General features: G+C 38.0%; 1 protein-coding gene across 3 annotated transcripts in view; it reads right to left on the bottom strand.

The window, feature by feature from the left end:
* LRRC8B (leucine rich repeat containing 8 VRAC subunit B) overlaps positions 1 to 26,697 on the bottom strand; it is a 67,076-nt gene that overhangs the window by 7,317 nt on the left and 33,062 nt on the right. For 2 of the 3 annotated variants that reach the window (XM_063104236.1, XM_063104235.1), the window contains 3 exons: positions 19,773 to 19,827; positions 9,906 to 10,007; positions 5,219 to 7,383 (listed from right to left, as the gene is read on the bottom strand). In XM_063104236.1, the coding sequence (XP_062960306.1) occupies positions 5,219 to 7,357 (2,139 nt within the window). In that variant the 5' untranslated portion in view covers positions 7,358 to 7,383; positions 9,906 to 10,007; positions 19,773 to 19,827. The remainder of the gene's footprint in view (positions 1 to 5,218; positions 7,384 to 9,905; positions 10,008 to 19,772; positions 19,828 to 26,697) is intronic. The other variant, XM_063104237.1, reaches the window with a different exon arrangement.

Genomic DNA, 26,697 nt, shown 5'->3' with positions numbered 1-26,697 from the left:
AATCCACTTACAACTTTAAAAATAGTTTGTTTTTAAGTTTACAAGAACACCAAACACATTTTGCCTGGGCCAATAAATTTTATAAAAATGTTCGATAACATTTATTTATACCTAATTCTTTCAGCATGCCCTTTTTTAGACTGTATCACACATGAGCCAGAGAGGAAAAAAATTGCTCTGGTGGACCACTGATTTCAAAAACCAAATGAAAAGCCTACAGACTATTAGGGAGATGATAAACTTCAAAAACAGAATGGTTTTATAGGATAAACTGTAACATATAAAATATACATATATAATACAAGTTATATAATAAACTATTAAATAAACTGAAAAAATATATAGGAAAACTAAAGGTTACATTATCACTCTATATCCTAGAATTCTCTGTCAACCAAATGTCTTCAGCAAAATGGGTTGGAGGCCCCAGAACAGGATGGCTCTCTTTATCTGTTGTTGACACTGACAGTTAAAAACCCCACTGTTTCCCAGAGGCTCAAGGATTATTTCAGAATCCTTCTCAATGTCAGGTTTCCTTTTTTTCCTGGCCAGTGACACATGCTATCTGAGGACATGCTAACCAAACTCATAAAGTCCAATCATTTCAAAAGACAAAGCTGAACATTTCCATTTCTAAGTAGTGATGTCAAAAACAACAAGTGCTGTCACACAAATGATCTTCAGAGAGAATTTCTACATTATTCATCTGCTGGCTAAAGTCTTTCAGTTAATAAAGAAATAAATGAAGAACTTGGAAGCCCTGGGTGTAAACTGGAATGGTTTGCAAGATTTGAGCAAACCTACTTAAACCATTTCCAATACCTTCTACTTCTCCAACACAATCCCTGCCATCATACCCCAATCCCTTTTGGCACTGGGATGGGGATGGATCCTGCTGCTTCTCATACTTTCCACACCGTCCACACACACTACTGTTTCCTACGTAACGTCTCTTGGATTGGTGCATCTGAGATGTAATAGAAACAGCAGTAGGGTAAGAGTCGGAACACCTGGGTTCCATCCTAGCTCTATCACCAGGAAGCTTCAGACCTTAGGTGAGTTACTCGGAGCCTCAGTTTTAGTATTGGTGGCCCAGAGTAGGGGTTGGCAAAGTTTCTCTCTAAAGGACTGGAAGAGTAAATATTTAAGGCTTTGTGGGCCCATAGGCAAAACTGAAAATAGCATATAGGTACTTATATAGCAAAAGAGAAAAAAATTCCATACACTTTTAAGTGATGAAATTCAAAATATAACAGTTAAGTATGGAATTTATTCATGGGCACTGGAATTTGAATTTCATCTCATTTTCATGTGTCACAAAATATTATTTTGATCTTTTCCCCCAACCATTAAAAAATGTAAAAACTATTCTTGAGCCTTATAAAAACAGGCTGTGGGTAGATTTGACCTCAGGCCATATTTGCCGACGCTTGGACTAGATGATCCATAATATTCCTTTCAGATATAAAACTCTTTGCCTCTTGTTTTAAGTCTATATTCCTACTTCCAAATTATAACTTATTAAACCTTCCCATGGGGTTGTGTTTCTTGGGTGTCCTCTCCCAACCCTTCTATGTGCTATAGTCAGGGTCTCCTTTGAAGGTACCAGTTCAGGCTAACTAGCTCTTTCAAGCTCAAGTCTCACCCTAGTCACTATCCAATGAATCAAACATGAACTTGACTGGCAGACTTCCAGGCACTCGCCATTCTGACCCACCTTACTAAATGCTCTCATCTCTTATTGCATCTGGGCATGCTTACTGTAATCCTCTGTGAATAGCCTCTGTTATTTTACATTTCCCTAATCCAGTGTTCTCAGGGTGTGTTACATGGAACATTCCTCTCAGGAGTTACTAGGGAAAAAAAGGTGTCTTGCTCAAAGATGTTTGGCAAATGTAGCATACCATATCACCCTCTTTGAGAGGCACAATGCATATTCACTATGTTAAAGGCTCTGAGGAATCTTGAAGCAAAACTATGATTAAAAGAAACATTTATTTAATGTTTTTTGTGATAACACCTATAACCATTCTGTGAAAAAAACTCTGGAGTGCCCTCTCAGTGAATGCCTGTCACCTGCAGGACTGCCAACACTCTCCTATGTCTAAGGCATTCCCTACCATATGACTCTTGGGAAGCAGAGCTCACTTCTTACTGGAGAAACTAACACCACCAGATTCTAGTGTTCCCAGCTCCCTAGAGTGTGGGCATTCATAAGCTGTGCCAATCAGGTGCTCAGAATTGGAGCTAATGTCACAAAGAAGTGGAAACCACAAAGAACCTATGTGGGGGGAGGACGAGGGCTGCAGGAGCTACAGCATCAAGTTTTCGGGGGCAGAACTGTTGCCCACCGCTGGTATGATCAGGGTATCCTCGCTACTTTGCTTTTGTGCTATGATTCTGGCTATGGTCCTCTGACTCACTTTGTGCTTGACTGTTTTCCAAGCTTGGTTTTGCAGCCTTTTCAGCGGTAACATGAGATACCCAACATCCTTTCAATAAATGTCTTTTCTGCTAACTCAAGAGCTAGTATTTGTTGCCTCCATCTACAAATCTGATACACTGCCCAAGCCTAGAACAGAAGTTTAAAACTTTTTTTTAGGAAGCTTTACCAAACACCATTCCAAATGGACTAATTGGCTCAGGTTTCTGAGTGTATGCATATCTAAATATTTATGCATCCAATGTGATGTTTTATTTTCTAATTTTTATAAATATTTTGGCCTACTTCATAGAATCATGAGAATTGCAAGGTTAGAAGAAACCCTGAAATTAGTTAAATCCTCACATGAAACATGAATTCTCCAAATCCTTTTAACAACATTCCCCTCTGAATGGTTGGCAATCTGTGTCTGAACAGTTTTATTAATAAGAAAATAGCTTCTCTCTCCTCAAACACTCATTCAGATCTTCGGACAGCAATAAGGAAAAGATGTGAAACCTTCCTCTGCTTGTCCTAGTTCTAACACTTGTGACTATTCCCAAAAAGCTTTGTTCTCCATATAAATCTTCCAGACATCTGAAGACCAGTATTGTGGACTATCTCTGCACCCTCCCCGCCCCCATACTTCCCATCACAAGGCTAAACTGCTTCCTCCCATCACAGAGGAAGTTTGCATCTCCCTAGTGGCTGTCTTCTGAGTCAGTGCCATTTTCCTCATATTGTTGTTAAATAGATTCTTCACAGAACTTCTTTGCCCCTAAGTTCCTTACACCTGTAAAGGTGTCATGTTTATCAGTTTTGCTCTGAGGATGCTCAGCAACTTTTTCTTAGGTTTCTGAGACAAACCCACTCTAAGACACCATTCTACTCTGGCCATAAAGCACCTTCAGCATAAGACTTTTCATGTACTACAAAGTATAAGAGAGGATGTGTCTGATATTCACTGGCCTCTCTTTCAGATATGGTCAAGAAGTCAATAAACTTGGTGTCCAAAGTACCAATAATCTTAAGGTTTGATCACATTAATCTAGCAAAACATTAACCTGCTCATACATTTAAATAACATATGACCTGGTAACAATTCAATCTGCTGCAACTTTCAAAAATCCATGTTTTGATTTAAGTGTATAACAGCTTAGTGGAATCAGTGCCTTTCAAAGTAATTATGTACAGTGTTTATTACAGATTTAACATGGCAAAAAAGTGACCAAAATATTAATTTTAATCAACTACATAGTTAAATGGTACTAATGATAAACCTTTAGACCTGTGTTTTTTTTTTGATTTTTTTTTTTAAGATGACCGGTAAGGGGATCTTAACCCTTGGCTTGGTGTTGTCAGCACCACGCTCAGCCAGTGAGCGAACCGACCATCCCTATATAGGATCCGAACCCATGGCCTTGGTGTTATCAGCACTGCACTCTCCCGAGTAAGCTACGGGCCGGCCCTAGACCTGTGGTTTTCAAAGCATGGTCACTAGGCCAGTATCATCAGCTTCACTTGGGGACTTTTTAGAAATGCAAACTCCTGGGTTTTACACCCAACCTACTGAATCAGAATCCCTGGGAGGTGGGCCCAAAATCTGTGTTTTAACAAGCCATTCAGGTAAGCCTACATTGATCCTAAAGTAGTTTTAAAACCTCTTAATCCTTTAAGACCTGGAGATTTCTCACTTATCTTAGAATGGTCTCTTTTTTATACATGAGTAAAGTCTCAGAGTTATGCAATGAGCATGAATTTTGCTCTCACCCCCCAATTTCATGGTATTTCTCTAACATCCATGGTTTTCAAAAATAATGTCTGATGATTAATATGTTTATTAGCCAATACCCTCATAGCTATATTTAGCATGAAATATGAATTACAGAAAGTGTACAAGATAATGCATTTTAAGATGGGGTAGAAGAAAACAGCAATGTCCATTTTCAAGTAGAGGAAGATCAGTTTCATCCCTTGTCAGACCTGATTTCTGACAGTTTTCTCCCCACTTCTTCCCATATGGACATCACCCTCATTCTGTTGCCCTTCAGACTAGCATGGATTTTTTTTTTTCTTTTTCTTTTTCCTCCTCCTTCACATTTTAACTTAGGAAACTACTCATTTATTTTCTTTTTTCATGTTTCAGTGAAGTTAAGTTTCCCTTAACTTGGCTTTACTGTTGCAAATTATGGTTCATTTTTAAGCATGGATGCTGGAAAAAGCTTCTAAGAAGCCCTAGTGTTGCATTATAGAGGCAGGCCTTTCATCTTGAATTGTCTTTCTAAACATGCATGCAGATTAAGTCTTTTTTTACTGCATCACAAAAATGATTTATGAATAATTCATAATCTCAACTTTTATAAACAGAACATTATTCTATTATGACAGATTCTGAAAGCTGAAAAGTTTTACCAAACTTTCAAAGTACTTAAAAACTTTCCAAAACAAGAACTAAGTTCTACCATAACCAATTAATTAGTTTAAAACACTTTGTTATGTTTATGTAGGAAATAGGGAAAGAAAATAAAGGGAACATTTGTTGAGCAACTATTATATGCTAGGACCTGTGCCAAATGCTTATATATTTTTTCATAAAATTCCATGACAGCTTGTAAGTTAGATTAAAAACGGATGTTTAGTGTTTTGGTAATTTGTCCAAGATCACATGGGATTGGGCTTGGCTCACAGAATGCTTGGTATGACTTAAAGTCCACTTTCTTTCCCTACATTACACATTGCAAGCACAGCAGATAATCAAAGGACTGGCTGAATAAAGAAAAGAATGCATTTACTTACATTGTTGTTGGTCACAGCGAAGTACTGCAAATTACTCAGATACTGGATTTCTTCTGGAATGAAGGTCAGGTGGTTATAGCTTAGATCCAAATAGTGTAGTTTGGTGCATAGAAAAAGCTGCAAGGGCAGATTCTCAATATTATTATGGTCTAAAGAGAGCTGCTCTAGGTTAGATAATGCCCCAATCTGGGCAGGAATATAAGCAATGTTATTGTGCCACAACTTTAAGCAGGAAAGATTTTGAAGATGCTGAAAGCTAATGATCTCTTCCACAGTTTTAAGGTTATTTTCCTTTAAGTCTAACTCATGCAAATTGTTCAGGCTGAAAATGGAGTGTGGAATGCGTTCCAGGTCACAGCTGATCAGTTCTAGGCTTTTCAGATTGACCATCTTTTTCAAGTTGTTCAACACAACCAGTTTGCTTCCCTCGTTATCAAGGGACAATTTCTGTAGTGAAGGCAGGAGGTCTGTAATGACTTGTGGGATCCGGGACAGGCTGCTCTTCAGGTAGAGGGTCCTCAGGTTTTTTAAGTCCTGAAAGCCTTCCAACTGCATGGTACTCAACTGCTCAGGTAGAACACAGCCTGACAGATAAAGTTCCTTGAGATTCTTCAGGTGAAATACCCAGCGTGGGATTTTCCCCATTTCAGTAAATTTCAGGCGAAGGATTTTTAAGTTCTCTTCTAGGAAGGCCAGTGCAGGGTGGTCTACCACCAGAGACGAATGGTACACATGAAGCTCCCTGAGGTTGGCCAGCTGCGAGACTGTGGAGGGCAGTTTGACCTCTGGGATAAGCTCCAGGGTTAGCACTTCCATCTCAGTTAACTCAAAGACATTGTCCGGAAGACCGCTGAGCATAAAAAGATGCAGCTCTATCTTGTCCTGGGAATTTTTCACAAGCTTACTTTTCAGTTTCTCAACCGTCCATTCATTATTGAGGTTGATCTGTTTCAGTTTGTTCTCACTGACCTCTGACAGGAATATGGAGAAGCGTTTAGAATAAAGAGGGTCATACTGATCAGCCAGATGAAGGATGAAGGCAAAGTCATTCTTGACGTCAGGGATATCACTGTAGTTGCTTTTTTCTCTTAATGCCTCAAAGGAATATTGCTTCAGGGAACTCCTCAGCATCCACCACAAGCTATAGGAGGAGGTGAGACCGTAAAGTATAACCAAAATGACATAGAATGAAGCCAGGACCTTAAATATTTCTGCCAAGGAATAGACACACTGGTAGCGCTTATATCCTGTAAAAGCCTGTACATCAATCGAACAGTCGATTTCAAGAGTGATGTAGGTTAAAAAATAAGGAACATAAGTTATGATGAGGACAAACAAAATGACTTTGACTATTATCTGCTTCAGATACACCCTATAAATGATGTCCTTCTGCTCCACGTGCATGCGGAATCTTTTCACTTTTTCAAAGATGGCTTTGGCCTGTTCACCCTCCTTCTTGTCCAGGACACTAGAAGTTGAGCTTTCTATGCCAGCTGACTCCAGGCCTGGCTGCGGGTAGGGCAATGACTGCTTGTTGGAATCAATTTCAGCTGAACACCCTGAGGACGAAAGCAAAGTCTTGGACTTGGAGAGTTTCCGGGGCCGCACTGACTGCTCAGCCACTGTTTCTGATAGGGCGCGGGTGGTCCAAGGGGAGTCGAAGCACTTGTGAAGGATGGCCACAAAATGCTCCAGCCTGGAACTGGTGCTGGGGTAGTGAAGCCAAAAGTTGCTGCAGGCTGCAAAGATGAGCGTGTGCAAGAGCACCAAGTAGGGGAAAAACTTTGCAAACCAATGGAGTTGTTTCTCGTAACAGACAGCATCAATGTAGGAGTACTGCTGTCGGTGGAGGTCATTCTGGATTCGGAGGGGGAGTGGAAGCAGTGTCCCAGGATTAGAGGATGCATTCACGCTGGCTTTCAGAATGTCCCAAGGCACGGCACAGTGATTGTCGAATTCCACTTTGCATGGAAGACAGCACAGAACCCTGCTCTGTGTAAGCTGAAGAGCTCCAGCCAGCACAGCCACTAGCAGCATGATCAAAGTGATATAATACCAGAAGACATCCCACCATGGTTTTAAGATGTGATAAGATGACTGGGCATCTGCTAAACATTTTAGTTCTGTTAGTGTAATCATGACTTCCCCTTGTAGGAGTACAGAAACTAGAAGAGGAAAATAGAGAAACACCACTGAAGCAAGTACCCTGAACAGCGTTTATCTCTAATGGTTGTAAAGGAGTACTTTAAAATATTCATGTAAACATGGAATTAAAAGATAATATGAACCCTTCCATGAGCTTTTTGAAGACCCATCATATATACATACCCTACCCAAGTAGAATTTAGCTCAGAAGTAAGACATAAAAGCCAGGGCTGATCTTTAGGCACATGAGTCTTCTGCTTTCATTTGAAACTGTAGGCCATCCCAGCTCTGCACTGTAAAGTCCCTTAGATGGGGGACTATTTGCTGATAGCCAAACTGGGCTACTAAAAACCAGGAGCCAATTTTTCTTCAACTGACATTGGAACAACTTGTTCTTATGCTATTAATTTTTAACAGTCACATTTTAAACCCTGCAAAAGGTCTGAGTAAGCTCCTTTCCACGTCCTGCCCCATGTCTGGAGTACTGGTTACAGCCTAAGAGTTGTTTCAGTCACCACCAGGAACCTCTTTTGAGCAGGCTCTGCTTTATAAAATTACTCCTTAGGCTTAGAGAAATCTACTGATTTTATGCCCAAAACAAACTGTCCCTGAATGCATTATCTCCTTTCCCTCCTAACCTCTCCTTTATAATTTAAGTACATGGGTATTTAAAAACTTACAAGTATTTAAGTTAGAAAACAACAGTAGTGCCTTAACAAGGGAAAGGGAAAAAAAACCCTCTTAGAATATCATGGGGATTCCCTCTCATGTTTAATGTTGTGATGGCAAAGTGCTAAAGAAATACATGATTAAGGCATACTCTATTATTAATTAATTTTGCCTTCAGAAAAACAAGATGAATTTTATATTTTCATATTGAAAAGCAGTCAGACAACACTCCTGAGAATTTCTATGTTTAGCCTTACAGACATCAATTGTTTAAAAAATTGCTAATTAGTAAAATCCAGACCACCTATAAGATAGCACAGGGTAAGATAAAAGGAAATATCTGGATCTTATGAAGTATCCAATAAGAAAAAGAAGAAGAGAAAATAATGATGCCCTGGTCATCCTTTGCTGGTAGTTGAGCTCTAATGTATGCCCAAGGCTCCTACTGGACTTTCCTGAGTCTGAAGTCATATCTTCTTTCCTGGGCCTGAGTCTTTCTCTCTAGATACCCCGGTACTGGTAGCACCCCTAAGGAACCCTTTTTTGCTCTCATTAGTCCTCCTTCTGGAGACTGGTGTCTTGCCTTGAACCCTATAATCCCATCACAGAGGCTCCGCTCCCTGTTAATAAGTATCTTCTCTTTTGAGTGTTATCCTCAACCTATTCCTGACCATCTGATCCTGAACCCAATTCCTTCATGCTCTCCCACTTGTTAGGGCATCCCATGATCCCTGGTTTTAACTGCTGGACTGGAGCACCACTTACTGTCTGTATCCTCTCTGGACATCGTATTATATGGATTCAATTTTCTCCTAGGACCCAAGGCTTTACTATATAATTCCCAGGGTTTCTCTCCTATACTAGTTTAGTGGGTCTATTTCTAACTCTCAATTCCTCCCATCCTGCCTTGCCCCCTCTGTAGTTAACCATGATTGTGTGACAAGATGAGACAAAAACCAAAAATAAGAGGATTACATAAGACAAATCTAAAGTCCTGGACTTAGACCCCCAAATACCATAGACATGATGGGGCGGGGATGGTGGATTTTAGCAGAAAACATTCCTGAGCGAAAGAACATGTTAAAAAAAAAAAAAAACACCCTATGTATCTTAGTTGATACGTACACATACTTTTAGCTAATCATGTGATGGCTATTATGCTAAAATAGTGATTATAACTTTTGGCCCTATTAATAGATGAACCCAGATAAAGGGACTTCCATCTTTCTGTGCCTACTTGGTGAGATCACATCTGGAACCCAGTGCTCAGTTATAGGTTAAAGATGAAATAGGCAAGAAAATAATCAGGAGCCACTGTCTACAAACCATTTCCTACAGAGGAACACAGGGTATTGGATACTCAGCTGAGATAAAAGATGACTAGGGGAATGTGGTAATTCATCCTTAGATTTTTGCGCAACAACCTCATGGATGAAAGAATGAGTGGATTTGTTCCAGAGATAGAACTAGGTGGATGGCAATTTTAGAAAGTCATATTTTGATTGAATGTGTTGGTGGAATATTTAGAACTAGCTGTCTATGAAAGAGTTCAGCTCCCTGTCCCTAGCTGGGTCTAGATGAATAAAACGACCATCTATCAGGGATGTTGCAAAGGAGTTTCTTGTAATGGACAAAGAGAGTGAGCCGGATAATCTCTAAGGGCTCTTCCAGTTCTCAATTTATGATTTTATTTGTCTTCTTAAAGGTCCTGAGAGTTAAATTCACTTAAGACATGCAACTGAAATTGAAGAAGAATGAAAACACAAACAGCTCTAACAATGATAAGGGCATTTGACAGGGAGTGAATATTTATTCAAAAAAGAATACAAGTAAACATTAACCCACACAATGTACTTTAAATATTCATACTTACTATAATGAAAAAAGTGAATCAAGTAAATTAGCTATCCTTCAATCAGGAGGTCTACACCTTTTGAAGTTTCTTAGACACACCATCTCTGTGTTTGTCTTCATTCTATAAGAAAGCATAAATACCTTGAAATAGCTACCGTCATTCAAACAAACAAACAAACAACTGGAGTAAGCCATGATACAGTGAATAGACTTTCACAGGTCAGTTTCCTTTTCACACTGGGGCACATTCTGGCAAAGCTGTATATATAAAACTCTGCCTACATATCAGATCATACTCACTCCCTGAACTCCCTTTCATTTACAGAGAAGTTTCTACAGAAATTTGAATACAACATATTTTAAACTTCTGTATGTACAACACTTAGATGAACACGTAGCTTTCTCCAAATAGTCTATATATGTTAATTTCTTTCACTCAGCCCTCACACACAGTTGGTATTATTTGCATTACAGACAGCTTGTCAAATCATGTGATTTCTGCACCCTTATTTAAAACCGCCATCTCTTCAAATAAGAAGTCTCAGTGCTCCTAAAATTTATCCTACCAATTTCATTAGAAAAAATCAAAAGTTAATATACCTTTTCAGACACAGCTCCAAAATATGGCTGAAATTCCCTGATGTTGTTATTAAATATAGCTACCCTTCATATTAGATTTTTTTTTTTACTTTGTAGGTTAATAAAAGCCATTCTCAGCATCTACTTCAATAATTTGTGATAGTTAAATTACACATATTGATAAGTTACATATATATATATCACTGTGAGAAAATTCCAAAACTCTAGAATATTTTTTTAATTGAATATGAAAATTATATTTTTTAGCGCCTAAGGAATATCAAAAAAGTTGCTGAGAAAGTTTTTATATTTGCCCTGAAGATACAATCCTTTTTTCCCCCCACTTATTAAGTACTTGAAATCCACCTGAATACTGACCCCAAGTTGCATTTAAGTTATTTTTTTGCAATAATCTTGTGACCTTGTCACTTGAAAAATCAAAAAGTTGGGCATGTCTGAAATGTACTTTGGGTTTAGCAAGCCGTGTGCAAAGCCTGCTTTATAATTAATCACCATACAGCATCAAATTGCTTTGCAGGATAGAAAGCACAGTTAGTATGTATAACAACCTAGCTGCGCACTAATTCATAAGATGGCACCACTGGGGTATGAGTTTCTTGTTCACAATTCACAACCTTTTTAAAAGGCCTACAATATATAATATATGACTGCATTTATATTGTGCATCTGCTTTTATCAGATAAAGACATCTGACATGTGAAACAATTCACATATTCTTCCACAGCATCGGCATCTGTAATGTGCCAGAAAAGAATTTTTTGCATAATTTCAGAATGCTACTCAGCCATCGTAATACTTCTTATTATAACACAGTTTCCTTAAATATCACAAATATATTTTCTACTTTAAAAACAGTATCTTTATTAAAGAAGAGAGACATAAACCTCTGATAGTAATATTTAAAAATAAGCATAATGAGAAATGACTATGAACTAATCTGTCAGAGAACTACAATGAATACAGGTTTGCCTGTATTCATCCTAACTGAAAATTATTTGTAAATAACTCTTCCTGTTCGCCTTTTTAAAAACTATAAACTTTCCCTCTAATCATCTAATTCAGATTTCCTTTGATGAGTTCTTTGTCAATAAGAGAGCACATAAACCTAATATCTGCTTTTTTACTTTCAAAGCATATTTCATTTACATTAATTTGTTTCATGCATACAACAACCCATTGAGATAAATAGTATTACTCTTTACATTTTATAAACATGGAAAATAAGGCAGGCCCAAAGAATTTACCTTGCCCAAGGTAACAAAATCAGCAAGAAATAAAGTTACAAATGGAACCTAGGTCCTCGACTCAAATCCCAAGCTTTGTTCACACACCACATGGCCTCAGTCAATCCAATCAACTACGGCACAGTTTCAGTTCCCTCGAAAGCTGAAGAAAAAGCTATTTAGCTTTCTTCCCCAATTCAACCCAATATCTGCATTATAACTGGGTCGGTTCTATTATAATCTTTTGAACAAGGATGCAAATATAGTTTTCTGTAATGTTTTCAGTTACATACTATATAATTTACTTTCTCAGCTAATCATTTTTCTACTAAATATTTTCTACTAAGACTTACTATTTAAATATACAGTACCTGGATTTAAGGATACATGAAGTCTCAAGCACTCCCATATATTAAATGATGCTAATTTTTCTAACTGAAGTGCTTAACTGCAGAGTTAGAGCAAAGCTGTTCTTTGTCATTACCCCATTTAATACTGTTTGTCCAGAAAATTTTTTCCAGACCATATTTTAGCAAACAATGAGGATTCACTCCAAATGAGATCTCTACTTCTAATATACAAACGTACTAAATCAGCTCAAAGAAATAATATTAAGAGTAACAGATTTTATGATCTTAATCCCATTTCTTTAGCTTTTAAACCTCATTAAAAAGTCATAAAAGCTTCTCAAAGCACATGAATTCATTTGACAATTTCACCCCAGTCTCTTAAGAGTGGAAAACAACATTCAAGTCAGGCATCTTTAATTCCCACTAGTCCTTATTTTACTTTCAAAGCACTTCCAAAATAACCAGTGAAAAAATAAACAAATGATCAGATGGTATTTAGAGTCATTATAGGCTGAGAATTGGATGCTACTTCAAAGATCTCTGTCTCTGACCCCAGGCAGGGATTATAGCCAAACAATTCAAAATGGGGGTTCTCTACACTACTCTCACTGAAAACTGATTTAAAATGACCTTATATCTCTTCAAAATGTTCAGTAGTATTTCCCATCAAGATGTTTGTTGGGTCTGACATAATCTAACTGATATTTAAATTCACCTCTTCGAGTTCTATCTCTAGGAAACAAAGCATCAGTACCTCTGATTAATTTGCCCCTTTTCTTTACACTAAATAACCCCTGTAACCAATCTTCAGAGATCTGATGACAAGCATTTAGCATTCTTCAAGTACCTAAACAATCACTAGCAAGAACACTTGATATACCAGTTTCCTTATGTCCCTTACCAGTTCTTTCAGATCTTGTCAGTACAGTGACTTTCAAATAACAAACACCCTTTCCAAACTTAACTGTAGTTTTGAGACCCAGAAAAAAACTAAGAGATGTATGAGTATTTACTAGGATGTTTCTCTAATATTAATGTTTATAAAAATCACTGAGAGCTTATTAAAACACAAAGTAACAGGTCCCCCACTCAGAGTTCCTGAGTCATGTCTGCACATTTCTAACAAATTCCTAGCTAATGTTGATGCTGCTGGTCCAGGGACCACTTTTTGAGAATTACAAATCTGAGATAGCGGTTCTCAACCTTGGCTTCACATTAGAACCAGCTGGGGCATGTTTCAAAGAAACCTAAACCCAGGCCCCACTCCCACAAAGCAATTCAATTGATCAAGGTGAGGCCAGATTTTTTTATTTTTATTTTCCAAATCTCCCTAAGAGGAGAAAGCTCACAAGATAGATAGGCAATAAACTATCTGGAAAAAGTGCCTATCTTTTAAGTCTTCTTGGACATTGCACTAGACAGTCTAGGATGCTCCTTCCTCTCCAAAGACTACAAAGTAACAGCCACCATCCCCTCCTACAAGAACCTTTCAGAGACTCAGGTGTGTGAGGCAGAGAACAGTGAGTCACTGAGCTATAGAGATTTGCAGGATAGATTGAAGTAGGAGGGATTAGAAACAAGGGGGCTAGCTGAAAGGCTATTTCACTCATGTGAGTGAGACATAATAAGGGCAAATTTTCTAATATGTTTGAGAAGAAACCAAAGAATAAAATAGTCACTGTAAATTAAAATTCAATACCACAACATCAGATACAGAGGTCCACAGAGAAGCAGGAGTCAGACGGATTCAAATTTTGAACCCATGCTATTATAGCATCTTACACAGTTTCTAGCACAGGGTGCACAATAAACATTTACACAATAAATGAATGTACAAAAATGCAAAAGGCAGAAAGAAACATTCAGATGTTTAGGCAGGGTGTACTAAAGGTGATAGTGCCTTTCCAGAAGAAGCTGGAACTTAGCAGTATATAGATGGAAGGATTTTGGCTAACTATTCTGCATGTTCCAAACCTTAATGGCTTAAAAAAATTAAGGTTTTATTTTTCGAGACTCTGTTGAGGTTCTTTTACTTCACGGTGTTGGTTGGCACAAAGATGGATGGAAGGTCCAAAATGTCCTCACTCACTAGGCTGGCAGATAATGCTCACTGCTGGCTGGAAACTCCTTCATGTGAGCCCCCATGTGGCTCGTTGAGGGTCCTCACATAGCATGGTGGCTGGATTCTAAAACTATGCATTCCAAGCACAAAAATGAAAGCTGCAGATCTTCTAAGGCACAGCCCTTGAAGCTACATTGCACCACATCTGCCAAAATCTATTTGTCAGAGGAGTCACAGGTCCAGCCCAGATTCAAAGGGGGAGCAAGCAGACATCACCTCTTAATGGGAGGAGTGGCAAAGATTTTGCAGCCATGCCTGATTCACCACGGTCTACTCTCTGGCTACAAGTGATTTACAATCTTTCTACATGCAAAGCACTCTAACCGTCTCCGAAGCCACCCAAAAGCCACTATGTCATCAAATTCAGGCTTGAAGTCCAGGATCTTGTCATCTAAATCAGGTCTGGGATACTGTGGGACAACACCCTTGATATTCTTAGAAGCCCTTCCACCTAGCTGACAGGAGCTAGGAGACACTGCCTTAAATCTTTTTGAAGTTTTATACAGGGTCCTACAGCTGCACCCTTGTTTTTACTTTTACCTAGATACCAAGTTTTACTGGCAGAACTGCTCTGGATCTGATCTTTGGACCTGAGGCCATTTCTTTCTTTCTGTATCTTTTACTGGGTAGAGAAGCTGGGAATGAGAAACAGTTTTATTTACGACCCTAGAAAATTCTAGATTGAGATGCATGTGCCACCACTGCAGCTAGGGTTGAGCCACTGTGAAGAGGCTGTCGCGAGGGCTAGCTGGCAGGTGGCTGGTGCTTGGACCTGGGCTATAGTAGCAGGTCCCTCTCTATGTGCTTTTGGCAGCAACATGGAGCTGAAGGAGTTGAGGACCTGAGTGGAATGTGGCATGTTTGGGTGCATCGTCTCAGGAGAGTGGCCCATGCAGCTAGATGTTCCACATGTGATCACTCTGAGACTCGTGGGACTACAGCATCAGGGTCAAGAGAGTGCTGGTATCCTAACCAGTGATGGGAGTTCAGTGCCAACACTAAAAACATACAAGAAAATGGGTCTTGTAAATCACATCTTTACTGATGACAATTTGAAGAAATTATAAGTCTCAAATCCTGGAATTGGACACACAAGGTGTTGTCACTACAAAAAAGTGTGAATTAGAAAATTATCAGCCCTTTGTTGTTGAAACACTTCATGAGAAAACATTCTCACAAAAGAAGAGCTTATTGCTAATAAATCAGAACTGATCATCTTGCACAATATCTAGGAGCAAACAGTATTGTGTGTCTGTCACTAGAAGGACTGGTATCATCTGTACAAGAAGGGAACAATTTAAAAAACATAAAAAAGAATGAAATTCTGCCATTCACAGCAACATGGGTGAACTTAAGAAAATTATGTTAAGTGAAATAAGCCAGGGACAGAAAGAGAATTACCACGTCTTCATAAGTGGGAACTAAAAAACAATAAACAAAGAAAGAAAGAAGGATACAACAATCATAATAAGTCATTTAACTTGCAAAAAGGAGTCAACAGAACTGAGGGCACCAGAGGTGGGAAAGAGGGAGATGGAGGGAGGTTAGAGAGAGATTAGGTAAAGGGCCACAAAAACTGATTACATTGTGTAATGTTGAGTATACTAATTATCCTGGTTTGAGCATTAGGTATTGCACACAGGTACTGATATTCAATGCTGTACCCCACAGATATGTACAGTCAATTATGTTTCAATAAATAAAAAGAAGGAAAGTAGGAAAGCACAATATTATGAGTCAAGAAATGGAAATGGTCTGGAATGTTTTGAAAGGAAGGGTCATTGTACAAGCTTGTCTTGCTGAAAAATACCCTGTAGAACTGTAATTGGTAGCTGTTAGGGGCAGATACATCGCTTCAAGATATAAAGTTGGTCAAGAAGTTAGAGTGGTTACATTTTATCCATTTACTGTTACTCATTTGGTATAATATAAAAAGCCACATGCTTATGTTTACCTTTGTAAGTTTTTGAGATTTTTTTTTTTGGAAAGGGTATCAAAGAGCTATAATTGAACATTGTTAATTACATATAATACAACAATATGTAGTATTCTTTTCTTACACAAACATTGGCGAGCCTTTTTCACCTGGTCAGAGAAGGCAGGTTAAGTGGCATTTGCCAAGTTCATACTTTAAAGGGTTTGCAAGAGGTTAGACTAAGATAGAAGGCATGATGCAAACAGGAGAGTTAAATAAAACATTTAATGCAAAGTTTGAATCCATTATACCCTATAGGTGACTAGCCTCTATAGTTCTGCTGTAGCTTTGACCTTGGTTTTCCTGCCTAACCTTAGACAAATCTTAAAAAAATCCTACAATCTTTTGTACCTCAGTTTCCCCACCTGTGCAATGGGGTACTTATATTAATAAATAAAATAATTAATAGGAATGTAAGTAAGTATTATACTTTTGGTGGTTAGAGCCAACATTTCACCCCTAAATTTTAAGATAGTGCATGATTATTAGCTTTTGAAAAGCTAATGACTGTTAACTTTTTTGAAGTTGAAGTTAGTTTACAATTGAGATTTCATTATGATGGAGGGATGTACACAATTTGGCAGATTTCTGTGATCCGCTATTCAGATGCTTCAAGAATGGTTGTAAAAATCTGTTTGTGGAAGTTTCTAATTTGACTAGAAAGTGTGATCCACAATATTTACTGTCCTAATAGTATAAGACCAGCAATTAATCTAGTACATCTGAAATAAAAACCAAATTTTTAGATGTTAACAAACCCTTTATTTTTAATTTGATTATCATATGCTTTTTAAATGAGGCGATTAATCACTCACAAGTGTATATACATGTATATGCATATTCATATATATATAATTGCAATTAAGTGATCAAGTAGAAACATAGTAGGGACTAATTTTGTTTAAGGATAAAGGAAACAACTACTTTTTTGGAATTAGAATACCCATATCCAAGCAGTGGCTAAATAAATCTTAGAGAGAAGGAGTACACGAAAGGCAACCTCAGGTCCTTCTCCTATACCTCTCATTGTTTATAAAATAGAGCCAAAGCTGGTCCCTATGCAGTCTCTTGTGAGTCACACACACTCCTTTCCAATGACAGGTAGGTAGCAGAGATCACCTGTCCATTTGCTTTGTTGCAGGGAACCCTAAGCATTTTCTAATTGTTAAGCTTTCCCTTTTCCACTTGAGAAACTGTTTTAGACACTCTATGCTCCACTGTAGACTCAAGCCCCTGCCATTTACCCTGCTTGCTTCTTGGGCCCGCCCTCTATGAGATAACAGCAGTCTCACACCCCTCCCCCAGGGGCCAGAGGCAGATTAGGCTCCTAAAGTGACCAACAGACTGTGTCCCACAATCAGCCAATCCAAATTAGCAGGACAGCATCCCTCATTTACATAAGAGGACCTGAATGGGAACCTGGGAGGGAGAAGGGTGGGAATTTAGGCTGTATAAGGGGGTCTTTTCCTTTGTTCTGGGAGACTCTGGTTTAGGAGTTCTTGCTCCCCAGTGCTCTCCTTGCTTGAAAGCAAAAAGAGGCACCTGCTGTAACACTGAACAAAGAGCTGCAAACACTAAAATAAAGAGCTGTGAAACTACAGCACTGATGCCGGACTTGGAGTCCTCTGTGCGTTCGCCCCACAACAGCTTCTCCTCATTCTTCCACCTTTCACAAGGGCAGAATCATACAGACTATTTAATCCAGGAAGACATCATAGAAGGCAGAGACCATTCTTTATAAATAAGGAAACTGAAGTTCATAGAGTTTAAGTGGCTTCTCCAGGGTGATAAGGTAATAGAACATGGGCTCATGACAAGAGCCCTCACTTGAAAAGAACTGGGGGTTGGTAGCATTGATTCAGGCTAAATAATTCTTAGAGAGAAGGTGTAGTTAATAATAGGCCTTCCTAACAAAATAAACAGGAAGTTGCAAATATAGTCCAGAACATTTCCATAATTGTTTTTTAAAACTGTAAGTCAAAATGAGAGAGATATTTTGGCTGTGGGACAAACAAACCAGTATATGCTAGAAATACTAAAAAACATGATTAAGCCACTAATCTTAATCCTTTCTCTAAAGTTAACATTTATATACATTCAGTTATGGAGGCTAGGCACTATAAAGGCACACCAAGGAAATATGAGGCCTTGTTTCTGCTATCCCAGGATTTATAATCCCATTGTGGAGATTAGACATACATAGTTGAAAGTTGGCACCACCATCTTACACTGTCTTTTCATGGCCCAAATGAGGGAGATGATGGGCTAAACATAACAAATACTTCATTTGGTTCTATACAAACAAAATGGCCAAAGACAGTGGTGAAACATTACCAAACAGCAGCATTTGTCAAATAGAGGTCAGGATTTTAGTCTGTTCAGGCGACAAATATTTAGCATGCCTAGTACATGCCAGGCGGAGTTGTGTTAGGAAATACAGGTGTATGAGATAAACAAGATTTTTGCTCCTCTGGATTTGACTGTGTAGTGAGAGAAGAGAGACAATAAGCAAGTATTCAACATGGTAAGATCAGAAATAATGTGAAGAATATAAAGTCAGGGAAGGCCTCTTTAGAGGGGCTACCATTATAACAGAGATCTAAAATGGACTCAGACACAGGACAGTGCTGGGGAAGATCATTCCAGGCAGAAGTTGTAGCAAGTTTAGGATGTGGGAGGCCACTCTGGCTGGAATATCAGGAACCTGGGGAAAATGAAAGAGTGACAGAGGACCTGCAGCCAAAGTAAAGCATTTTGATAATAAATAGTCCAGGAGTGATGAAAAAGCCACCGTAGGGTCATAAATAAAGGAGTGGCAAAATCTGCTTTGAAAATTCAGTCAACTCAATGAATCAGCATAGAAATGTGGATATACCCAAGAAGTCAAAGGAGCTTCACTTTCATCTGTAAAAAGAAGGGTGTTCAGAAGGCAGTAGGTGACAGATCTACTGCTCTCACCACTGATTCACCTGAACTATATGTTCAGAGCTGGGTGACACTTTCAAGGCATATGCTGTATCCACAACACCAGACAGCTGTATTATTTAATACAGTGCACAAATTCAGCATTCATTATGTCAAAGTCAAAAGCTCTGCCACAGAGCTAACTTAAGATTAAATCTTCCACAATTATAAAAGAAGAATGATATTTGCAGGAAGCAACAGAGTACAGGCCTTGTTCATTTCTGACTTGCCTACTCAAGAAGGTAAGACCATCCTTTACTTACAGAAACTTGGCAAACTGATTCCATGCATAAAAAATGTTACCTTAAACAAAAATCAGGAAAATACAGACACAGACTCTAAGTCTCTTGTAGACATTTATTATATTCTTATATGCTAAAAAAATGACAAATATTAAACATACACACACATATACTTTGCTAATAAAACCCCACAAAAAAACAGGAAGATGACATTTCTACTATAATGTATAAGATTTAATTTTCTGTTTATTAACTGGTTTAAAAAACATCAAAAGGATTTTACTCAAAACATCTGTAAGAAAAATGATTTCTTTTTACATACTAAGTATTCAGTATTTATTTGCCCTAAGCTACCAATTTCATTGTAATTATCTTTACCATGTGTTCACAATTCAGAATGTTAATCTTACCCTATGAGTGCTGGTCAACTGGAAATCCTGCAATTAGTTTTGATTTGAAAAATTCCTAAAGAGAAATCATAAACATATTGTTATATTTTACATATTACAGGACTGTAAGATAATTTATCCACTTATGTGGACCTAAAACTTCCAATATATATGATAATTTTACAAAACATACAAAAGGTAACTTTTTTAAAAAAGCGAGTGCTGTTAAAGAGCTCACCTTCTGACCTCTCACAAAAGGTGTTAACTAATACCCAGGGAGAGAAATAAATCACTGTCCCAAGTTATACACTTAATCTCATCACCATGGTAATCTATACAAGGCACAAAATATGAACATTAAATTTTTAATGGAGAATGAGGTAAATTATCTCTGAGGCACTACTGAGTTTATAAATAAAAGATAAAAAAAAAATCTATGCCACTTAAATTAGGAAAACACTTGATATTTGGGATAGTTTTCTCCAACCTGTTTCTATTTTTTTTTTTTTGGCTGACCTGCTAGTTTGTCACAATTACACCATTGTAAAATTGAAAGGTGCAATTTAAGATCTACTTTTGCCTCTTATTATATATCATAGGCTTTCTTGATGTTGGTATAGTTTCTTTAAACACTGTTTTTAAAGGAAGCATAGTAGTTCATGAATATGTCATAGTTTACAAAATCATTCCCCTGTTGACTCTTAGATTTTCCTTTGTTATTACTAATAATGCTGTGAACATCTCTGTATTTCATTCATATGATTCTTTTGCATAGACTTCCAAAAATGAGAGTATTGGGTGAAAGAGCATGAACACTTTAAGGCCTCTGATACATAACATTTAATTATTTCCCCAAAAGCATATACTAATTTTCTTTCCTATAAACAGTATATGAGTAGCACCCTCAGCAGATTTAAAAATCATTAAACAAACAAACAAGACTTTGCTAATTCCATACAGAAAAATTACCTTATTGTTGCTGTGTTTGGCATTTCTCTGAGTTGGGTTGAGTATTTCCTAGCACACTTATGAATGAGTCTTATTCCTCTTTTCTATTTAACATTTACCTAAACCAGAGGAATATTTTGCTAAGAAGATATAAATGTAGAACTTAATGAAAGCTCTCTCATAATGACAATTTGTCATCTCAGGGTGAAGCCTCTGCTGTCGAATAAAAGAAGGAACAAAATGTAGCTCAGTTTCTTCATCCAGGCTAAAACTGAATCATTCGAATTAAGTTTAGAAACTGTAGCAAAAATTCTCACCTTTCTTCCTCCTCAGAACACAAAAGTACCACGTTGGACGAATGAAATGAGAAATACTAAATGGCAATCCTTCTTAGAATAAATAGTCCATATTAAGCAGGATAAAAAGAAAACAAAGATTGTCACAGCAATTCTGACAGACCCTGCTGCTTAATGAGTGTAACAAAACTAGCTTTTACCTACTCCCCCAAGAACATTTTCTCTCCCCAGAAGCAGGACACAGATATGTGCATTTTCACTTAAAAAGTCAGTTCCAAGATAACCTGAAAATGTATTCTGAAAGGTTTGGAGATGTGCATAATGCTGAGAATTCTCTTCTTCCTCAAACAAGAGCTCCATTCAAAAGGTTTCCAGTGGCGGACACATAGGGAAATACTCTTAAGGAATGATAGGTGACAATTGGCTTTCTGATAGAAAAAGAACCCAAGGCTTTTACTTTGAAAGTGGGTAAGTCTGGGTGCTCTTATTTCTTTCTGATCAGTAAAGATAGTGGAGATTGGCAATAAACTCCTCTGTAATAAAGAACTACTATACAATTCTGGAATTTGAGAATGGTTTTCCATTTGGGTAAATTTGTCTTTTAGTGATAAATAAAATCTTAAGAGGAAAGATCTAGCAAGAAGTCAAGAATCTCTGGTCAAAGAACCTGTATTGGGTAAATGCACAGTCCTAGCACCTCACTTTGCAAGTCAACTATAGCAGGAATCAGTGCAATATCATATTCATTCACCCTGCTTTGTACAATTCTATAGATTTAAGAGTTTAGGTTATGTAAACTTAACATATCCTATTTCATCAATTTGAAAAGTTCAAAACTATTAATAATAAGTGGGCTTAAAAGAGGAACATTCCAGATCATCATCTGTCCCACTGTGGGGATCATCTCCATGAGCCACCCTAATTGCCACAGGCTTAATTCACTGCACCTTCATCTGTGTTCCCAGTGTTGTGGAAAGAACTCGGCGAGGAAACAATTCTAGTCACTCAGAGAGATGATGAGTCAGGAAGTTTATTATGCTAGTGGGACAGGAACACTAGCGGGACCCAGGTGACTCATGTCCTAAGATCCTGGGACCCTGTACATGAGTTTGACAGGGTTTTTATAGGCCGTAGGCTTAAGTTTAAATATAACTTTAGACAAACAGCTGTTGGTTTTAGTTCCTTTTTGCCCATGTGACTTAGATGAACAAGCAAAATGAGAAAGGCAAGAGGCTAGCAAGGTTACAGAAGCAGAAATGCCTGCCAGCAGTTAATTATTAGCTAGGCTGAGTTCTGGGGGCCCTGGGAGATAAGCACATTTAGTTACAAAGACATCTTACAAGTTAGCCAAAATTTTAATTTTTGAATTCCCTCATTACCAAAACACTATGACTCACATTTCTCTTAAACTGTTTTATAGGGCCAGCCCCCTGGCTCACTCGGTAGAGTGCAGCACTGGTAGTGCCGAGGCCGCAGGTTCGGATCCTTTATAGGGATGGCCGGTGCGCTCACTGGCTGAGCGTGGCGCAGACCACACTGTGCTGAGGGTTGCGATCCCCTTACCAGTCAAAAAAGAAAAAAAAAAAAAGCTGTTTTATAGTATGTGTTAAGCTACGGGGCAGTCTCATATGTATCCTTATCCTGGGGATCTATCATAGTGTCTCCTTTGGGCTAGATTAAGGTTCTGAATTCTATGGCAGCTGCCACATATTGATTCAACAGTGGGGTGTTTAAAACATCTCTGGAAATTTAACTAGATTAAACAAAAATATTATCTACCAGCACTATTCTCAGAGAGAGTATTGAATGTGGTTGAAAGGAAAGATTAGGAATCTGACTGTTATTTCCTTCTGATCAATTCAGATTCAGGGAACTGGTAAAAGGGAGATCTGGAGGGGCTCTTTTGCTACTGTTTCATACAGTGCTTGGCTTCTCCTCTTAAAAATGTTGTGAGCAAATACTTAAAGAACAATCGTCTGATGCGGCATCAAGTCCTTAGGCTGCCCAGAGTAACAAGTGATTAGCCCACATATGCTGCCCCCATGTCTCGGTCTTGCCCCTGTCTGCACCACGAATATTCAGTAAATCATTGCTGAGTGAACAAATAATACCAGGTCAGGTTTCACCACTCAGTTAGGAACCAAGGGTAAGCAGAAGGCAGCTTGGCTCTTGGAAAGATCTGTGAACACCATGGGTGCACACACATGATGGGTCTGGAAATGTGGCAAAGAGAGTGGTGGAAACAGAGCCTCCAGCCCTTCCATCACCCCATGGCAGGTACACAGATCCAGAAGCAGAGGCTAAGCCTTCATCCTTCAGGGAAAAAAAGAGAAAAATTCATACTTGCCAATTTATCCACTAAACATGACATCTCACAAATCTAAATGGAGAACTGCTGTCAAATTCAGCATGACTGGCTGCATTATAATGACTGCAAGTCATTTTGAATCAGTGATGGACCACTGGATAAATGTCACAGCATTCCTAAATGACCTTAATATCTTATCAAATTATGATTTCACAATTATTATTTTGCACAAGTTAACCTCAGTATAATGCAACCAGAATGCTGGGACCAACAAGATTATGAAATTATCACCCTATGATATTAGGTTATGTATATTTAAGTTTTCATCCACAGTTCCTGGCTTGTTCTAACCTTCCCCTGCCTTTGTCTTGGAGCGCCATAAAGAAATTCTCTAACCTACCTTATCTGATTGTAGGTCATAAAATCCCTATTTGAGAAGGGGTCTTGTCCCATAACTATGATAAAGGAATGCTGCACAGAGAGGTCAAGAAGAATCTGAACAAACAGGCATTGCTGGGTTTTCCCACCTAGTCTATTAGTGTTAGATTATACCCTTTCTGTCCAATCAGACTTTTACATGGCTCTCCATGCTTCAGTCATGCCTACATAATGAAGCTTCCATAAAAACCCAAGAACACAGGGTTTGTGAAGTTTCTGGACAGCTGAATTCATCACATGCTGGCAAGGTGGCATACCCCAACTCCATGGAAGCAGAAGCTCCTGTGTTTGGGACCCTTCCAGACCTCACCCTATATATCTCTTCATATGGCTGTTTATTTGTATACTTTAAAGTATCCTTTGCAATAAAATGGTAAGCCTTAAGAGTTTCCCTGAGTTCTGTGAGCTGCTCTAGCAAACTAATCGAAACCCAGGAGGGAGTTGTGGGAATCCTGATTTATAGCTCGTCAGGCAGAAGTTCCAGAAGCCTGAGTTTGTGATTGGCATCTGAAGTGGGGGGAGGGGCTGTCTTGGGACCTGAGCCCTCAACCTGTGGGATCTGAAGAAATTCTGGGAGGGTAAGGACTTTTCTTGTCTCCTGAGAGCCTGCCACATATTAGGTGCTCCATAAATATTGTAATTCCACAACCCTGTGAGGTATGATCAAACTGACAGTACTGTATGTCCTTGGATAGTTTCAGTCTCATAAAACCAAGAACTTCTGACAGTGATCACTGTAAACAATGATACATCTGCTATAACGTACTCTTAATCCAATGACAAAAACAAATTGCCATGGATTGCAAATCATCATAGTGTTTAGCTTAAGCTAATTTCTGACCACAAAATACAAAGGTTTAATGTTCAAGTATTAAATGACCATTAAACACAAAAGATGTTTAACATGAACACTGCTACCCCACTCGCCCCCTCAAAACAAGTAGTTACTCTGTACTGCATGCTTCTTTGGAGTACTGATACTTGCATACTTCTTAGGGAGTACTAATAGTTCTATTATACTTCTATTAAATTGCATCACAAATATCTGATTAGATGCCTTCCTGCCTCAGCCTTTGAGCCCTTAGAAGAGTTGAGTGAGCAGGACAGGACCTGACACACAACAGATTCTCAACAATTACCTGTGGAATGGAAAGGGGTGGTAGGAGATGGAAAGAGAAAGGCTAACAATTACTGTGTGCTTGATGAGGTAGGTATTATCATCTCAACTCTAAAGGTGACAAAGCTGAGGATCAGAGAAACTAAGAAACTTGCTCAAGCTCACAGGCAAACTCAGAATTCACACCAGTTCTAACAGTCATCTGCTACACGGCCTCTCCAAAGAGCTATCTATATAAAAAGGAGTTTTATATAGAATACGACATCTCTCTTCTCTTTTCGGATCTACAATCTATCTTTTAGAGAAACTAAAAGAGATAATTCAAAAATGAGATCTACATTGTTTTCCTTGCTCATTACTCAGTATTTCACCTAGTGAAACAGAATCAACAAGTGCTTCCTCCACCCTGCCTGCCTATTCAATAATTAAGATTGACATGACAGCCAGAGCAAGGATGCTTCCTGCTTGCACAAACTCTTACAGAGAAACAGTTACCCACCAATTTAATAAGAGAATAAACCAAGTTTAATCTGTATTTAAATGATAATGTTTTACATGGTTTTTCTTCCTGGCATTCCTATTAAAATGTGCTTAAAATAAATTAATACCATAGAACTTAAATGTGACCTCCTTTTTGAATGACTTAAAGGAGTATCACATGCCTTCAATATGTTAATTACTCTGTAAGGCTTAGTTCTTATTCTGAAACTTTGATAAAAATTTGAGACTTGGGAGGGAGAGTGGCAGAATGGCTAAGATCAAATTCTCACTTTGTCATTTATCACCTGCTTGATCTTAGATAAACTAGGTATCAATTTTCTCATCTGTAAAATAGGGATAATAATGGTTTCAACCTAATAGAATTGTTTTAAGTAAGGTAACTATAAATCAAATGCTTAGCACAGCCACAGGTACAAAGTAACTCCTCAAAAATAGTAATTTATTAACAGAGTAGTAGCTTTGTTTAAAGTTAATCTTTTGAAGGTTGGCTTTAATGTATTATCTTGTAAACAGAAACCAGATTTGATATAGAGGGTCTGATTTTCCACCTAAGTTCATTTCCATGCCAGATTTTGCAATGTATCATATGACTACTGTTACAAAAGTGTTGTGAAATATGATTTAACTTTCCTCAATTATTCACTATATGGCCCATAGGGAAGACTGTGTTGTGAGGTCAACCAATATACCACGAAGCAATATACCATGATGCAATATTTTTAAAAAGTTAACTGGTGTAAGTAATCTCCTTACTTTACTGTGCAATGTCTATCATCCCAGTCAAGATTCATGCTGAAGACAAGTCAGATATGACCAATGTCACCCAAGCATAGGGCCATGTCTTAAAATCTATATTCATGGTTGTACAGCAACGTGAATGCCTTAATGCCAAAGAAATGTACACTTAAAAACTGTTAAAATACTAAATTTTACGTATATTTTACCACACAAGAAATCTATACTCATGTAAAACAGGAAAACTGCTTTTATTGCTTTAAAACGAACATAAATGGATTACCCAAATTAAATATACAGTGTGTCTCAACATACTAGAAAACATACCAACACACAAAAGTATAATTTTAATGTGTTAAATTTGCTTTGTCCATGATTCATAGGTTACTATAATCAATACTAACAGTTTTGTTTGTTACCTTGAATTAGAAGGATTTGCGTGGGAGAGATAACATTGTCCCCCAAATTTGTCCAGAAAAGTCTTCTTTACTAGATAAACAGCAATATGTGAAGCTAAGGCATTCAAAAATCTTCTAGTGACTTCAGGTGAGTGCACATGAGATCATTTTTTCCTTCTAAAATAACCATTGAAACAGCCATGTT

This window comes from Cynocephalus volans, chromosome 8 (assembly GCF_027409185.1).
Source record: "Cynocephalus volans isolate mCynVol1 chromosome 8, mCynVol1.pri, whole genome shotgun sequence".
In the NCBI taxonomy this organism is placed as follows: Eukaryota; Metazoa; Chordata; class Mammalia; order Dermoptera; family Cynocephalidae; genus Cynocephalus; species Cynocephalus volans.
Note: the sequence above shows the minus strand (reverse complement) of the source record. Positions and strands in the feature narration are given on the sequence as shown.